Genomic DNA, 19,567 nt, shown 5'->3' on the forward strand with positions numbered 1-19,567 from the left:
GGTAGTGTAGATTCAAGTTTGTTCAAATCATGACCCCCAGGGGTAGGGCGGGGCCAAAATGGCTGACCAAAGTTTTACATAGAAATATATAGGAAAATTCTTTAAAAATCTTCTTCTCAAGGATAGCGAAGCCATAATTGATCATATTTATATGAAAGCATTCTCAGGTAGTGTAGATTCAAGTTTGTTCAAATCATGACCCCCGGGGGTAGGGCGGGGCCAAAATGGCTGACCAAAGTTTTACATAGAAATATATAGGAAAATTCTTTAAAAATCTTCTTCTCAAGGATAGCGAAGCCATAATTGATCATATTTATATGAAAGCATTCTCAGGTAGTGTAGATTCAAGTTTGTTCAAATCATGACCCCCGGGGGTAGGGCGGGGCCAAAATGGCTGACCAAATTTTTACATAGAAATATATAGGAAAATTCTTTAAAAATCTTCTTCTCAAGAATAGCGAAGCCATAATTGATCATATTTATATGAAAGCATTCTCAGGTAGTGTAGATTCAAGTTTGTTCAAATCATGACCCCCGCGGGTAGGGCGGGCCAAAATGGCTGACCAAATTTTTACATAGAAATATATAGGAAAATTCTTTAAAAATCTTCTTCTCAAGAATAGCAAAGCCAAAATTGATTATATTTATGTGGAAGCATCCTCAGGTTGTGTAGATTCAAATTTGTTCAAATCATGACCCCCGGGGGTAGGGCGGGACCAAAATGGCTGATCAGAGTTTTAAATATGCAAATATATATAAGAAAATTCTTTAAAAATCTTCTTCTCAAGAACAGCAGTGCCATAATTGATCAGATTTATATGGAAGCACCCTCAGGTAGTGTAGATTCAATTTTGTCCAAATCATGACGCCTGGGGGTAGGGCGGAGCCACAATGGCCAATCAAAGGTTTACATAGACATATACAAAAAAAATCTTTAAAAATCATCTTGTCAGTAATAGCAAAGCCATGATTGCATGGTCATGGGACTACTTTTGGATTTAAACTTTTCAATAATAAACCAATTTCTGCTTTTTCCTAGCCACAGTGCTCAGGTGAGCGATGTGGCCCATGGGCCTCTTGTACAAATTGTTATGAATATTCTGTCAAATCAACTTCGACAGAGAAATGCATAAAGATTTTTAGATAACCTTAGTAAACTCAGGTGTCCTATTGCTATCCATTTTCATCTGTCGCAGTACGACGTGTCATGTGTTAACATTTTCAGCTTCTTCTCTGAAACAGCTGAACCAATTTCAAGCAATTTTGACATATAGCATCTATAGGTGAAGGGGAACAATACTCTGAATTTCATGGTCCCTGCACCCCTGGGGGTGGGGCCAAAAATCAGTAAAATTATTGCAAATTTTAAAAATCTTCTTCTTTACTCCTGGACATCAAGCAGTCAAACTGTTGGTATGATTTGTAATCAGCATTGAGTCCTCTACCAAAATTATGAAATTCATGGACCCATGGTCAGGTGTTCTAGTGCTAGGGCGGGACTAAATAGATTATTTTGTGAAAATGCATTATTTCTTTAAAATTCTTCATTTCTGCTCCTGGGCATTAAATAACCTAACAAAGTGTATATATAAGTTGAATATGGCTGCCTCTTCCAAGATTGTGAATCTCATGACATCAGGGTCAGGGGTTCTAGTGCTAAGGTGGGGCTATAAAGATTTTATAGTAAAGATGAATTATTTCTTTGAAAATCTGGTGGGTATTAAACCAATGAACTATGTACATAGTTATGAGGAGGAGGGATGCCTCTTTGAGATTTTTGAATTTCAAGGCCCATAAGTCAGGTCTTCTTGTGTTAGGGCGGGGCTCTTATGTTTATATAATGAAAGTGCATGAATTCTTTGAAAATTGTTTCCTTTGCTCTTGGGCATTATGCCAATGATCTAAGTACGTATTTATGATGAAGAAAGCTGACTTTCCAAAATGGTTAATTTTTGGGCCCCTGGTTCAGAGGTACTTGGAGGGGGGGGGGGGGTACATTATCTGAAATTCTACTATGATTATTGGCTACTTCAAAGGAAAGCTGCAGACATTATTCTCCAATAAATCACGAACGTCATCAAAAAATTATCAGATCAGGAACATGTATAAAACCTGTGCAGTTGAAATGTACATTTGACTTAAGAATGAAATACGTATTTAAACCACGTTGATGTGTCGTCTTTTGCAATTTAAACACTGTATATTGCAGAAAGTAGCTGATGAATGTAGGTTTCTAACACAGGGGCCTGTAACATACTGTATTTGATGTTACGTAATCACTATATGTATACAAAAAGAGAAAGGGAAACAACGTCGGCTCGAATTTACACAGGGTCGATCTCGGAAATGACTCGTGTTTTCAATAAAATACCTTGCAGTTAGTGAAATAACGTCTGGGATCATTCAGTAATAATCACTCTTTAATAAAAATACCATCGCGGTCATTTAAGAATTGTGTAAGTCGTGTTTTGCAGATCCGATTTCCTGTCATGCAAGTGATGTAGTTTAAGTCGTCTGCTAAATTCGCTAAACATTGCATCCAATATTTAACGCGAGATGTGATTGGTCAATTGTGCTTTTCTAGAACAGATCGGACCAATCACTCTCCGCCTTTTACCAATCATGGGTTTTCCCAAAATTTCGTCTGTTCTGGGCTCGAGCCTCTCTGTGAACGAAAAAAGCTACCGTATTTATTCAAATCGGAGATGTTGTACCTTTTAATTGCAATTAACAAAAGAAAAAGATGAATTTCGTGAATGCTGGATCTTTACTTTGTGTTTTCCATCTCCGGAAAGACTTCAAAACTGGAGAAAATGTGGGAATTTTGCCTCGTTTTAGTGGACGACTTAAAGTACATCGACTCGTACAATGGGATATCGAGTTAGTATTACCCAACTTAAACACTATAAAAATAACGAGGTTTCTGTTTTATTAAAGAATATTTATTGCAGTATGATTTCTAGTTATAATTTAATTGGCTACATTCTTGTTTTTTTATGAAATGCGAAAAATTTCTGAGATCGACCCTGTGTAAATTCAGGCTGACGTTGTTTCCCTTTCCTTTTTAGGTCACCTGAGTAAACTCAGGTGACCTATTGCTATCTGTTTTCGTCCGTCATCGTGCGTCGTTCGTCGTGTGTTAACATTTGAACATTTTCAGCTTCTTCTCTGCAACCACTGAACCAATTTCAACCAAATTTGGCACAAAGCATCTATTGGTGAAGGGGAACAAAAATTGTGAATTTCATGATCCCTGCCCCCCTGGGGCCTGAGGGGTGGGGCCAAAACCACTAAAATTAATGCAATCTTTAAAAATCTTCTTCTTTACTCCTGGACATCAAGCAGTCCAACTGTTTGCATGATTGTAATCAGCAATAAGTCCTCTACCAAAATTGTGAAATTCATGGCCCCAGGGTCAGGGGTTCTAGTGCCAGGGCGGGGCTAAATAAGTAGGTAGTGAAAATGCATTATTTCTTTGAAAATCTTCTTCTCTGCTCCTCGGTATTAAATAAACCAACTAAGTACATAGTTATGATGAGCAAGAGTGCCTCTACCTAAATTGTGAATTTTATGGCCCCAGGGTCAGGGGTTCTGGTGTTAGGGCGGGGCTCTATTGATTATATAGTGAAAATACATGAATTCTTTGAAAATCTTCTTCTCTGCTCCTGGGTATTGAATAAACTAACAAAGTACATAGTTATGATGAGCAAGAGTTCCTCTACCAAAATTATGAATTTTATGGCCCCAGGGTCAGGGGTTCTTGTTTTAGGGTGGGGCTCTAATAATTATATATAGTGAAATGCCTGAATTCTTTGAACATCTTATCCTTTGCTCCTGGTTAATATACTAATGATCTAATTACATATTTAAGGCCAGGATTTATTTCATTTTCAGTTTTACAAACCCTCCGCTCAAGGTTTTGAATTTTCAGAATAAAACAAAACAATTTTTTTTTTTCCGATGTCAAATTTGAGTCGGGATAGAGATTTCAAATTTACGAACTCGCACTTCCGGTTTTACGATGAAACGGCGGGTAAATAAAGCTAGATCTGAGAAGATAGCTTGGTTTAGTGTAAAATTCATCGATAAGAGTGCCATTCAAAACGTTTCACCTGTTCAAAGGACAAATAAAATGCTGACGACTTTGTTGCACAATGACATGCTGGTGAGATAATTATGTATTCATTTCAAAAGTAACTGTAAATTATTTTCCTCCCCAGGTTTTAAACTGCCCGTGGTAGCTATTGCATAAGGGACATTGTTTAGGTCTCTGTTATAGCTTACAGTCTAAGCATCATTCTTCAGAAAAGGGTTGCTTATGCATCAGATGTAATGAATAAAACTATGGGAGAAATGAAGTCTATTTGAGGAAGAAATAAACAATAACCTGAAGAAATAAAAAAAAATCAACTATTAAAAAGCAAGATTATACAAATATATACAGGCATGTAGTATCATTTGTATCAGTCAGAAAAATTATTTTACACTTAATTGAAAAAATGTTCACCCTACTCCCCAATACTCCCTGTCTGTTTTATGATAGGAATTATAATTTTAGGCATCAAGTAAATTTTAGAACAATGTCTACACATTCACCTAACACATATTTAAAAAATGAAGATATATTGAAAGACTTTTAAAGAATTGATTTTTAAAAATATATTTTGATCAACATCACAAAATTTATATAACTGGCCCAAACTGGCAGATGATGAAATAAGCAATTAAATGTTCAACTTTCCTATTTGTAAGCATTATGTGTCCAGTGGTAAGGAGCCTATTAGGATAGCATAAAAAAGAATGTACAAATGTTAATAATTGATTTATCAAAAAAGAAATTTTATTTCCTTCTCCTTCGGGACTTTTTTAGTTCATAACTAAACCTTAACATAAAAAAAAAATGCTGGCCTTATAATGAAGAAAGGGGCCTCTTTCAAAATAGATAATTTCAGGGCTGCTGGGTCAGGGGTACCAGGGGGGTACTTTGACTAAAAATAAATGCTTTGAAATCTGCCCTTTGATAAGCAATGGTGCCTCTTTCAAAATTTGTGAATTTCATGGCTTTTGGATTAAAACACGAACCAAATACAATCGCTGGAAAGTTGTTACATGATATTCAGGTGACCTATAAGGCCCGTGGGCCTCTTGTTTGTATATATATATAGTGATTACGTAAAATCAAAAACAGTATGTTACCGGCCCCTGTGGTTTCTAAGGCCAAGCGGGGCTGTTTCCCGAACCTCCCTCCGCCATATTTAAACTCCGTGATCTTGGTAATAAAGTGGTAAAATAGGAAACTGATTTTGTTATTGTATATTCAAAAAGATTAATCTTTTTAAGCTACAAACAATAAAAGGCTAATTTTAATGCAGCGAAAGCTAAAATTGTCTGCACTCTATTCACAGGTAAACAAACAAATTTACACTCTGGTGTAAAATGGAACAGCATTAAAGCAGCTTGGTGACCTAATTCGATTCTCTATAGAGAAAAGATCAGTCGTATTTTAGGGCTGCTAACTACATGTCGCAGAATAGAAATATAGTCCTTGTTTTCGTGAATGATGCAGAATAACCTCCTTGGTCTCAAAATGTTGATTGAAATATTAAAGCCTCGGGTAACGCCTCGGCTTTTATCTTTCAAACAACATTTCTCGACCTCGGAGGTTATTCTGCAACATTCACGAAAACAAGGACTTTATTTTGTAAATAAATTAATGCTTTGAAATCTGCACTTTGGCATGAGTCAACAATTTTTGATGAAATAAAATTTATGATAAAATTTTTAAAATTTTGAAATATCATGTGGCCCCAGGGTCATATGTTCCTGTGGGATGGGATGCACAACTGGTTACAAAGTGGAAATGCATTTCCTCTTTGTTACTCTGATCTACCTCTGGGTATTAAGTAACCAATTTGAAAGTAAGCATGCTAAGTGTATAATTATGATAAGCAATGGTGTCTCTTTAAAAATTGTGATTTTCATGGTCTCTGGCTTAAAACACAAATCAAATTCAATTATTGGAAAGTTGTTACGGGATACTCAGGTGACCTATAAGGCCTGTGGGCCTCTTGTTAAAAAAATCTGACCATTTTATGTTAATCATAAGAAACATGCCATGTAGTGAACACTTTGATTCTTGTGGCAAAGGATATTTTTATATATTTCCTTTTTAGCTCACCTAAGCCGAAGGCTCAAGTGAGCTTTTCTGATCACATTTTGTCCGTCGTCCGTCCGTCTGTCTGTCTGTCCGTCTGTAAACTTTTCACATTTTCGACTTCTTCTCAAGAACCACTGGGCCAATTTTGACCAAACTTGGTACAAAGCATTCTTGGGTGAAGGGGAATTGAAATTGTTAAAATGAAGGGACATATCCCCTCGCAAGGGGAGATAATCAAGAAAAGACAAAAATTGGGTGGAGTCATTAAAAAATCTTCTTCTCAAGAACCACTGGGCCAGAAAAGCTGAAACTTATGTGAAAGCATCCTAGGGTAGTGTAGATATTAAATTGTTCAAATCATGACCCCCGGGGGAAGGGCGGGGCCACAATGGGGAATCAAAGTTTTACATAGAAATATATAGGAAAAATCTTTGAAAATCTTCTTCTCAAGAACTACTGGGCCAGAAAAGCTGAAACTTATGTGAAAGCATCCTAGGGTAGTGTAGATATTAAATTGTTCAAATCATGACCCCCGGGGGAAGGGCGGGGCCACAATGGGGAATCAAAGTTTTACATAGAAATATATAGGAAAAATCTTTGAAAATCTTCTTCTCAAGAACCACTGGGTCCGAAATGCTGAACCTTATGTGGAAGCGTACTGGGGTAGTGTAGATTGTAAATTGTAAAAATCATGACCCCCGGGGGAAGGGTGGGGCCACAATGGGGAATCAAAGTTTTACATAGAAATATATAGGAAAGATCTTTGAAAATCTTCTTCTCAAGAACCACTGGGCCAGAAAAGTTGAAACTAATGTGGAAGCATTCTTGGGTAGTGTAGACTCTTAATTGTTCAAATCATGACCCCCGGGGAAAGAGCGAGGCCACAATGGGGAATCAAAGTTTTACATAGAAATATATAGGAAAAATCTTTGAAAATCTTCTTCTCAAGAACCACTGGGCCAGAAAAGCTGAAACTTAGGTGGAAGCATCCTGGTATAGTGTAGATTCTAAATTAAATCATGACCCCCGGGGGAAGGGTGGGGCCACAATTGGTAATCAAAGTTTTACATAGAAATATATTGGAAAAATCTTTGAAAATCTTCTTCTCAAGAACCACCGGACCAGAAAAGTTGAAACTTATGTGGAAGCATTCTTGGGTAATGTAGATTTTAAATTGTTCAAATCATGACCCCCAGGCGAAGGGTGGAGCCACAATGGGGGGATCAAAGTTTTACATAGAAATATATAGGAAAAATCTTTGAAAATCTTCTTCTCAAGAACCACTGGGCCAGAAAAGCTGAAACTTATTTGCACATGGAAGGATCCTGGGGTAGTTGATTTCAAAATGTCTTAATTATGATCAGTGGGGTAGGGTGGGGATACATAATGTATTACAAGGGGGAAATCTGGTAAAGAACAGAATGGTCAAAACTTCTCAGGTAAGCGATGTGGCCCATGGGCCTCTTGTTACAAAATAAAAGAGGAAAATGAACAATTACAGAAAGCCAAAGAACAGTATGTTATAAATCTGTTTAAACCAAAATTGAACAGTTAAAAGAAATTTATATCAAATTATTTTATTATGTACAATTTATATTTAAAATGTTGCCATTAATAATAGGTGCTAAACTTTGATCAGATGAACTGTAAAACTTGATTATTATTACGTCACAATCATTATGTTTAACGTTGCCTACATAATGTTACGAGAATGACGTCATAATGTAAGTTGTATACAATTTCAAATTTACTGATGAGCCTGCATGGGTCAAAAGCGCTTTAGATAAAAGTTTGAGTTTGTCATTTGAATTTGGATTTTATTTTTTCTCTATACCAAGGAAAAATAATTTTTTGAACCAAATGAATTCCGATATCAAATTCACGATGGAAACAGATGACATGCAAATGCCATTCCTCGACGTTCTTGTAACAAAGGATAATACCAGCTTAAATACGGATATTTACTATAAACCAACCGATACACACCAATATCTGCATTTTGGATCGAGCCATCCCCATCACACTAAAACAGCTATACCATATAACCTCGCAAGAAGGATATGCACCATTGTGAGTAATACCAATATCAGGGATATACGACTGGAGGAATTAAAACTGTATTTATTAAACCAAAAATATCCAGAACAACTTGTAGATAATGGTATAAAGAAAGCCAAGGAGTGTGATAGAAGTCAGTTACTTTTAAACATACGACGTGCGAATGACGTTGAAATAATACCATTTGTGCACACGCATAACCCGAGAAATCAAAACATGACTTCAATTATTTATGAATTGAACAACCTACTTAGAGAGGATGAACAAACGAAAAACATATACAAGAACTGTCGTTTTATCAACAGTAAACGCCAACCCAAAAACCTAAAGAGAATACTTTGTTCTTCCCAATTCAACGACCATGCTTATACAGTCTCTAAATGTAAGAACCCTCGATGCGGTACGTGTGAAGAAGATTTTCAAACAATTTCATTACTGATTAGTCGAAATGCATTTTTTTGTTCCCCTACCCTGTCTATGGGTATTAAGTAACCAAACTAAACATGCTAAGTGTATAGTTATGATTAGCAATGGTGCCTCTTTCAAAATTGTGAATGCCATGACATCTAGTTTAAAACATGAACCAAAGTCAATCGTTGTAAAGTTGTTGCATGATGCTCAGGTGACCTATAAGGCCCATGGGCCTCTTGTCTTTTTAAATTTTTTTTTGATATTGTTATGCGATTACTGAGACATTATTTAAATTTTGGATATATATATATATATATATATAAAACATTTTACAACAACACTTAAACTAACATAACTGCCCTAAGTCAAATTGAATATTAATATGAAAGCGCTAAAGAAATTTTTGTGTTTTCTTTTTACCATTTTTTAATATTGTTATCCGATTACTGAGACACTATTTAAATTTTGGTATATATATATATATATATATATATATATATATATATATATATATATATATATATATATATAAAGCACATTTTACAACAACTCTTAAACTAACATAACTGCCCTAAGTGAAGAAATATTAATATAGAAAGCACAAAGAAATTCACTTTTACATGGATACCCACTTCCGGGCCGGGGTTGAACTGGGACCTTCGGAGAGTGAACCTTTGTGCTGGGGCTATATATATATATATATATATATATATATATATATATATATATATATATATATATACATGTACAAGATTTTTAAAAAGTTTTATGCAGATATATGTATTTGCGATGAACTAATCATCATAATGGATTAGACCTGCATTCTCCAATATATATATTAGTATTTCTTCTCCTTTCATTACAACATTATGTACATGTACAATATAACGGAGTAAAACAAAACTTTTTTAGAATAAAACAGGAGGAGGCATTAAAGAAATCCTCTTCATTGAGTGAGGTTGTAAGTCAGAGTTTTACACAAGATTCCCAGGTGGATTCTCTGAGTTCTGTGTCTGGTGAGGTGACCCTCAATGTACAGGACCTACTCCTGGAGGCCTACAGACAGATCGGGGATCCAGACGGGGTGTATGGATGTGGGGCAGGCCGTCTCCCAGATCCAGTATCAAGGTAGCCTAGATTATCTCTTGATCCATTTTTGTAAATAAACTGAAACAGTTTTCTTCTTTAATTAATCAATTTGGTGGTATAGTTAAACTTAAAAATATGAATGTTATGGACCACATTTTGTAGATTGCTTGCGGAATTCACCAAAACAATGTCCTCCAATTTTTATGGTTTAACTAATTAATATAGGATAATTAAGTTGATATTGTTCTTGTTTTGTACAGAATAAGGATGTATGAACATGAGGGTCAGTGGGAGAAGGCTGTTATCACATACGATATAGGGCTCCAGCAGCACAGCCAACAGGAAGTGGACTTACTTAAGGTAAAGGACATCTCTATCTAACAACTCGTGATACCTGGAATAAATGGGGAAAATTTTATTTTCTTTATAATTTAAATCTTTAGGCTCTGGACAGTTTTGGATCAAAAAACTTGTTGGACAGCTACTTAGAAAATTATCCAAATCCAAAGTCTGGTGCAATAAGAAATCTTATCTTCAAGTCTGCAATTAAAGTAGGAAAGTGGGATCTTAACATGGATGAAAGGTAAAACAATCTTTGGAATGATAAAGCTCTGGCATTATACCTTCTAAAAACATCAACACATCATTGACACTGTAGTTTTCTGTTGGCAAGTATTTACATTATCGTTTAGCTTTCAAATTTTCCATTCTTTTAATTAAAAGCTCACCTGAGCTGAAGGCTCAAGTGTCAGCTTTTCTGATCACATTCTGTCCGTCGTTCGTCCATCTAGCTGTCTGTTTGTCTGTAAACTTTTCACATTTTTGGCTTCTTCTCAAGACCCACTGGGCCATTTTTAACCAAACTTGGTACAAAGCATCCTTGGGTGAAGGGAAATTTAATTTTCAAAATGAAGGGCCAAGTCCCCTTACAAGGGAAAATAATCAAGAAAAGACAAAAATAGGGTGAGGTCTTTAAAAAATCTTCTCAAGAACTACTGGGCCAGAAAAGATGAAACTTACCATATAAGTAGAATTTTTAGTGAGGATTTAATTTTGGCATTGTTAGCGAGGGTGTCAAAATCGCTAAAATTGAATATCGCTAAAAATTAATTGCACTTTATTTGTTATAGATTCTTTAGTAAGCTTTCTAAAATCTCTAAAATTACATCTCGAAAAAAATAAAATACCAATTTTTAAGGACAAATCGCTAAATTTGCATCTCACTAAAATTTCCACTCATATGGTATATGGAAGCATATAGTAGTGTAGATTCTAAATTTTTCAAATCATAGCCCCCAGATTTGGGCAGGGCCACAATAGGGAATCAAAGTTTTACATAGAAATATATAGGAAAAATCTTCTTTTCAAGAACCACCGGGCCAGAAAAGCTGAAACTTATGTGGAAGCATACTGGGTTAGTGTAGATTCTAAGGCCAAAGTTTTTTTTCTCTTGGCTTACAATTCCGCCAACCCTTTTTTCCCCTATTTACGAAAATAAACATAATGTGTCTGACTCTCGAAACAGTCTTCTTATTCCGAAATTTTCTCGACCAAACAACTGCTTTTTTAAGTTACAACACATCTTAATCATTAAAGCATTTTAAAATCGCAGCACAGCTAAGGTTACAAAAAGGGGGCGGAGCCTAATTTGTACAGGAAAACTTAACTATGACATCATACAAAATATACATCATACAACAATTCTTTAAAATACCACAAAATGAGGTGATTTGCTAATTTAACCTGTAAGGAATCATCAAACTACATCAAAATTTACTACAGCATGCTGTTTTGTCGTTAGTTAAATCCCACATAACAAGTTATAAACAAGTCACTGATCGCAATCCACTTGTCAATGTGACGTCATTTCGTACAACGTGACACAGTTTGTATGCAGTGAGAGGCAGATTAAAAAATATTTTTTCAACAAAAAATGTATTCTATAATTAAATAAAACATTAGTTACCGATATGTTATAGGCCATTAGTTTGGATTCAATGTCTTCTTTAAGATTTTATTAATTTATTTTCTGTATATTACGTATATAATAGATACTGCCCTATATTTGCATGCAAGCAAATTGGAGGGTTACGTGGGGGTCTTAATAAATTGATCTAGTGCAAGTGCATACACTCAATGGATCATAGTAAGCTTTTACAATTCAACTCTAGAAGTAATAAGTTATCTGAAAATTGCTGCGATCCTGATGAAATCTTAAAAATAATTTAGATATATCAATATTTAATGCCATTGACCAGCAAAAAATACAGCATTCTGTCATACAAATATAATTTTAACAATGAAATTGCAGAATTTAGATAGGATCGCAGCACTTTTCAGAAACTACAATGCGTGTTGAAAATATTTATAAACTAAACTTGGAATTTTAACTTGGTTATGCCCTTGCACTAGTGAAATTTATAGGTAACATCTATACTGCACGTAAATGTGCTAAAATCACGTGACTTCCGCATCACGTTACAAGTCTAAATATAAAATCTAATAATTCTCAGTATGTACTTATTAACCATAATTACAATTATCCGATATAAATAATGTACTAAAAATAATTGCCATCCCGATTATGAATACAGTTTTAATTACAATATATTGTCGATATTTCCATTGTGCGCCTTAACTGTACTGCGGCAGACTCTCACAAACATTCAAATGACCTGCTCAAATACAGATTGTCAAACTACATGGCGGGACAAACGTATTTTAAAAAGTTTGTTGTGAAAGCAATCCATCACTTTCGGAGTTTCCAAAAACTTTTTCATAAGTCGAAAGGCTGACCAGAGAATAGCCGATTCACTTATATTTACCCATATTTGTCCCAGTGCAATGTGTCTATTACGGAAACTCAGACTTGTAATTCGGAAGAATGAAAACCATTGACAGTAACAGATCCTGATACTACCATTTCTGTTCTTGAGTCATTTGGCGTGCGATTCATTTTTGTTGACATAAAACTGAATGGTAAGAAAAAATAATAAAGTTGAAAAATGTTTTGTGTTTATTACTTTTATTTGAATAGATTTCAATGCTGCTCGAGAAAAAATATGTCAAGGTTCCAAATTATTTCTATTTTTATTTTTCGACCACCCAATGCATATTTTTGTGGTGAAAAAATCATAAACCAAAAAAAAAAACTTTGGCCTAAATTGTTCAAATCATGACCCCCAGGGGTTGGGCGGGACCACAATAGGGAATCAAAGATTTACATAGAAGTATAAAGGAAAAGTCTTCTTCTCAAGAACCACTAGGCCAGAAAATCTGAAATTTATCTGGAAGCATTCTGCAGTGATATAGAATCTAAATTATACAAATCATGACCCCTTGGGGTAGGGCGGGGCCACAAAAAGGAATCAAACTTTTACATATAAATATATTTTTAAAAAATTTTTAATATCTTCTTCTCAAGAACAACTGGGTCAGAAAACCTGAAAACTATATGGAAGCATCCGTGGGTAGTGTAGAATCTATATTATTTGATTCATGACCCCCCGGGGGGTTGGGCGGGGCCACAATAGGGAATCAAAGTTTTACATAGAAATATACAGGAAAATTCTTTAAAAATCTTCTCAAAAACCAATAGGTCAGAAAAACTATGTGAAAGCATCCTTGGGTAGTGTAGATTCTAAATTGTTCAACTCATGATCCTTGGGGGTAGGGCGGGGCCATAATTTGGAATCCAAGTTTTACATGTAAACGTTTGGGAAAAAACTTTAAAAATCTACTTCTCAGGAACTACTGGGCCAGAAGAGCTGAAACTTATGTGAAAGCATTATGGGGTAGTGTAAATTTTGAATTGTCCAAATTTGACAGTCATTGACCTGTGGGGTAGGTTGGGGTCACAATAGGTATGAGGATTGATCCAAAAGTAATGTCACAGTGTCCATATCTTTTATGGACACTGTCACATTATCAAATACAATATACCAAAAGATGCACAAATATAAATTTAATTAACATTGAAATTTTAATTTAATGTTTATTTGGATTTATTTTGTAGATGTTTAAAATATAGAGTATAGGGGGTGTCGCTGTGTCACAACGGAACGGAACGTTTTAAAGCGTATCTTTTTTAGAATGAAAAAGACAAACACATTAAAAAGATTCTAAAAAAATATCTTATCTCCTAATTTTTTTAAAAGACACAATTCTCATCATTTTCTATTCTTTAATTGAAAATTAATGACGGCAATGGTATTTATACGCCCATCTTAAGACGGGACGTATTATGTTATAGGCTTCGTGTCCGTCCATCTGTCCGTCTGTCTGTTAGCTTTTTTGTTTCCGGCTCATAACTTTAATACTATTAGGTCTAGGATTATCAAACTTTGTCATCTGATGAATCTTGGGTAGAGGGTGTGTCGCGCACAAAAAGTAGGTCGCTCTAACCTTTAATTAAGAAGATGTAGCCAAATATGGAAAAATCCTTTCTGGCCCATAACTAGAAAACTATAAGACTTACAATCATCAAACTTGGCTAGTTTATGCATCTTAGGTAGAAGGTGTGTCGCGACCTATTTCAAGGTGTGACCTTTGATTTAAGTGAAATTTAAAAAAAAAATGTGTCTTATTACTTTTCATTTTCACATCCCAAATAATGTAAGAGTATTGCACTGTCCTTATTAAAAAAGTGTTAAATCAAGAAAATACTTATTTTTTTAAGAATATACTTGACAGCAATCTATAACAAATATAATGTATGTTAGAGAAATCCTACCTCTCCCATGAGTGTAATTATCTAGCACTGGTCAAGAAGAATTTTGATAACAGAAAATTGCATGTCAAATTAGAGAGAGATTAATGAGTTTAGTGTGACGAGCTAACTGGCAGCTAGAGCATTGGTGCTATCTATATCCCTTGAGTATTGGGCAAATGGTTAAGCCTGTTGGATTAAAAAAGCTCTTGTTGGCTAACCTAAGTTTTAAAATGAACTTGATGAAAAGTAATTAAAACTAATTTGATATTGCATAATAGACTAATCTGATATTATACATTAATATCATTAATTTAAAAACTAATTTTATGGGGTGGGATGGAATCAGTATGTCCATATGAATGACATAAAAAAACCTGTCGGACATTAAATCTCAACCAAAAAAAATCTTTGAGTATTTTATATGTTTTAAAAAAAATTTTTATGGTAGATAGTGCAGACCCATTCATCTCTTGGTAGTAATGAGTAGACAAGATTAATGAGTTCATTGTAGGAAGGCTATCTGATCAAGCAGTCTTATCTGTATCCTTTGGGGATTAGACAGAAGAACTGCTGGTCAGTTTATAGCATATGTCATTTGATGGCCAGCCTTTTCTTTTCAAAATTAATTTGGTATAGATTAAGGTGTTAAGACTAATTTGATATTGTTTAATATGATGGGCATTTGACAAGGTCTAACACAACCAGCGTAGAAATCTATCAATGATGTAATATTTATTATAATCAATGCCTACATCACAGGGGATGGATAAATATTTTCAGGAATGGAAAAATCATCAAAATCTTAGAATCAAGGTTGACCTGATTTTCTTGCACGCTAAACTGTTCAAGAAAAATGTAATTTTTTGACGGGCGTATCATGCTGTGGCATGGCACTTTATTGTGATCATAAATGTTGTTGATTTACTCCGTTAAATTGAACAAAGGGATTGTCGAAATGGGAAAAAAAATGGCTCAACGAGTTGTAACGCATTTGTTGCTTCAAAATATGGGAATCATCACAAGCGACAGTAACCTTAATTAATCAGACTTACAGAACAAAGAATCTAAATAAGAGACATCTTAATAGATGGTTTCAGTAACTTTGGGCGGGTGATTGGTCACTGAATGATCAGCAGAGGACAAAAAGACCGAAAGATAGGAGATCGGATGGAAACGTTCAATCAGTGGTGTCTGATGTCAAAAAAGTTTGTCTTTGCTACTGTTCAAAAAATTTTGACAGATCTAGAGAGCTTAATTATGAAATGAGTGAGTGTATAATGGTACCAAGGACTCTTAAAGAAAGTGGAATTGGTGAAAGTGTTTGTGAATCACAAATATTTTTTAATGAACAGGGGTAACGCTTAAAAGTATGACGGTGCATATCCGTCATATGACATTATATTTAGGTGAGACGACTACCATAAATGGACATTCTTTAAAATTCGATATTTTGGAAAGTATACATTATATTCCTTTGAATTTTTCAGGTCTGATTTGAAATAAATGAAGCTTCCATCATTTGTAATTTTGTTGCTTTACGTCAATTTATAGCAATTTTATCAAAGTTGTGACATTATTTTTGGATCAACCCTCGTATTACAAGGGGGAAATCTGGTAAAGACAAACATGGTTAAAGCAATTCAGGTGAGCGATGTGGCCCAAGGGCCTCTTGTTTTTTATTCTAGCAGTGAATGTAGTTTTGATGAAGCAGTACACAGATCCTTGTGTACACTCAAACATTCTCAGTTCTCTATTGTGTCCACTGCTCTGGATATGGCAAGGTGAGAAAAACTGCAGTACTGATTCAGATTTAAAATAACTGTATATTCCAAAATTATTTCCCATTTTATTAAAATCCTTTGTAGGTCACCTTAGTTAACTCAGTGACCTATTGCTTTTTAGGTCACCTGAGTAAACTCAGGTGACCTATTGCTATCCGTTTTTGTCCGTCGTCGTCCGTCGTCTGTCGTCCGTCGTGTCGTGCGTAACATTTGAACATTTTCAGCTTCTTCTCTGAAACCACTGAACCAATTTCAACCAAATTTGGCATATAGCATCTGTGGGTGAAGGGGAACAAAAATTGTGAACTTTGGGGCCTGGGGGGTGGGGCAAAAACCACTAAAAATAGTGCAATCTTTAAAAATCTTCTTCTTTACTCCCGGACATCAAGCAGTCAAACTGTTGATGTGATTGTAATCAGCATTGAGTCCTCTACCAAAATTGTGAAATTCATGGCCCCAGGTTCGGGGGTTCTGGTGTTAGGGTGGGGCTCTATTGATTATATAGTGAAAATGCAGTAAGTCTTTAAAAATCTTCTTCTCTGCTCCTGGGTATTGAATAAACAAATTAAGTTCATAGTTATGATGAGCAAGAGTGCCTCTACCAAAATTGTGAAACTCATGGCCCCAGGGTCAGGGGTTCTGGTGTTGGGGCGGGGCTCTATTGATTATATAGTGAAAATGCATTATTTCTTTGAAAATCTTCTTCTCTGCTCCTAGGTTTTAAATAAACTAACTAAGTACATAGTTATGCTGAGCAAGAGTGCCTCTACCAAAATTGTGAATTTTATGGCCCCAGGGTCAGGGGTTCTGGTGTTAGGGCGGGGCTCTATATTGATTATATAATGAAAATGCATTAAATCTTTGAAAATCTTCTTATCTGCTCCTAGGTATTAAATACACTAATTCAGTAAATAATTATGATGAGCAAGAGTGCCTCTACCAAAATTGTGAAATTCATGGCCCCAGGGTCAGGGGTTCTGGTGTTAGGGCAGGGCTCTATTGTTTATATAGTGAAAATGTATTAAATCTTTGAAAATCTTCTTCTCTGTTCCTAGGTTTTAAATAAACTAACTAAGTAAATAGTTATGATGAGCAAGAGTGCCTCTACCAAAATTGTGAAACTCATGGCCCCAGGGTCAGGGGTTCTGGTGTTAGGGCGGGGCTCTATTGATTATATAGTGAAAATGCATTAAATCTTTGAAAATCTTCTTCTCTGCTCCTAGGTTTTAAATAAACTAACTAAGTACATAGTTATGATGAGCAAGAGTGCCTCTACCAAAATTGTGAATTTTATGGCCCCAGGGTCAGGGGTTCTGGTGTTAGGGCGGGGCTCTAAATTGATTATATAGTGAAAATGCATTATTTCTTTGAAAATCTTCTTCTCTGCTCCTAGGTTTTAAATAAACTAACTAAGTACATAGTTATGTTGAGCAAGAGTGCCTCTTCCAAAATTGTGAATGCCTTAGCATCTAGCTTAAAACATGAAACAAATTCAATCATTTGAAAGTTGTTGCATGATGCTCAGGTGACCTATAAGGCCCGTGGGCCTCTTGTTTCATTTGTTGTCATCCATCGGACATTGGTCGTAAACTTTTGAACATTTTTAGCTTCTTCTCTGGAACCACTGAACCAATTTCAACCAAATTAGGTATAAAGCATCTATGAGTGAAGAGGAACAAAAATTGTGAATTTCATGGTCGCTGCCCTCCTTGGGACTGACAGCTGGGACCAAAACCACTAAAATTAATGCAACCTTTAAAAATCTTCTTCTTTACTCCTGAACATCAAGCAGTCAAACTGTTGGCTTGATTGTAATTAGCAATATTTACATTAGCTGTGTTTTTCTACTAAGCCAATTGTGAAATTGATTTGAAGACCATTTAAGTGTATACTCAGTGACCTGATCCAGTAGAAATAGTAAATACAGTAGAAATTCAAATATTGAGTATATTTTAGTTGCTTCCAAACATGTAAAATTTAAATATAAGGAATGTTATTAAGTTAAGTGTGAATTATTGGTGTGTGAATCACACAGACTTGCACATAGGCATATGCCTACGTGACAAGTCTGTGTGATTCACACACCAATAACTCACACAAAACTTAAAAACATTCCTTAATTGAGTCTTCTACCAGAATTGTAAATTTCATGGCCCCTGGATCAGGGGTTCTGTGTTAGGGTGGGGCTATATAGATCATATAGTAAAAGTGCATTATATCTGTGAAAATCTTCTCCTCTGCTCCTGGGTATTAAACAAACTAACTAAGTTCATAGTTATGATGACCAAGAGTGCCTCTTCAAAAATTGTGAATTCATGGCCCCAGGGTCAGGGTTTCTGGTGTTAGGGTGGGGCTATATAGATCATATTGTAAAAGTGCATTATTTCTTTGAAAATCTTCTCCTCTGCTCCTGCATATTAAACAAACGAACTAAGTACATACTTATGATGACCAAGAGTGCTTCTTCGAAAATTGTGAATTTCATATACTTAATATATAGAACTTAAGAGTGCCTCTTCCAAAATTTTGAATTTCATGGCCCCTGTGTCAGGAGTTTGGTGTAAGGGGGGAAGGGGGCTCTTAATTATATAGTGAAAAAAAATTAAATCTTTAAAAATCTTCTTTTCTCCTGGGTATTAAATAAACTAACATAGTATATAGAAACTAGAAATATGTCCATGGGACATGAATACCCCGCCAAGGGTATATTAGTAATGTAACATGAAAATTTGTATTTGTGTGTGAAATTTGATCAGAATATCTTGAATAGTGATGCAGCTGAATTGCTTACATCAGTATCCATCAGCATATGAAGTTTAACACTAATTTCTTTAAAATGAGGTCAAGGTCAAAGGAAATGCCAAGGTAAAAAACTGTTGATGCAGTTGAAAAGTATGTTTCAGCATATGAAGTTGAAAAAAAAAATATTATAAATGGTTTCTTTAAAACTGACTAAAAACATTTTGATAAAAGTGAGGTCAAGGTCAAATGAAAGGTCAAGGTCAAAAATGTTAATACAGTTGAATTGCTTACATCAGTATGTATCAGCATATGAAGTTTTACTCTGATTTAAGAAAAGAGAAGTCAAGGTCAAAGGAAAGGTCAAGGTCAAAAATGTTGATGCAGTTGCATATCTCGCATCAGCATGTATCAACATATGAAGTTTGAATAAAAATATCTAGAATGATTTCTTTGATTAAAACTGACTTAAACACAATTTGATAAATATTGATGTAGTTGAATTGCTTACATCAGTACGTATTAGCATATGAAGTTTGACACTGAGTTAGGAAAAGTGAGGTCAAGGTCAAAGGGAAGGTCAAGGTAAAAAATGTTGATGCAGTCGAATTTCCTGCATCA

At 35.1% G+C, this 19,567-nt stretch overlaps 1 protein-coding gene across 2 annotated transcripts in view; it reads left to right on the forward strand.

The window, feature by feature from the left end:
- The window catches only part of LOC134252051 (serine-protein kinase ATM-like), a 294,279-nt gene that overhangs the window by 158,543 nt on the left and 116,169 nt on the right, over positions 1 to 19,567 (forward strand). The window contains exons 12-15 of one of the 2 annotated variants that reach the window (XM_062734480.1): positions 9,539 to 9,754; positions 9,976 to 10,075; positions 10,159 to 10,298; positions 16,115 to 16,207. In XM_062734480.1, coding sequence (XP_062590464.1) covers positions 9,539 to 9,754; positions 9,976 to 10,075; positions 10,159 to 10,298; positions 16,115 to 16,207 — 549 coding nt within the window. Of the gene's footprint in view, positions 1 to 9,538; positions 9,755 to 9,975; positions 10,076 to 10,158; positions 10,299 to 16,111; positions 16,208 to 19,567 lie in introns of both variants that reach the window. The other variant, XM_062734485.1, reaches the window with a different exon arrangement.

Source organism: Saccostrea cucullata, unplaced genomic scaffold (assembly GCF_032062105.1).
Source record: "Saccostrea cucullata isolate Sc308-1 unplaced genomic scaffold, CSIRO_AGI_Scuc_v1 ctg1, whole genome shotgun sequence".
Taxonomy (NCBI): domain Eukaryota; kingdom Metazoa; phylum Mollusca; class Bivalvia; order Ostreida; family Ostreidae; genus Saccostrea; species Saccostrea cuccullata.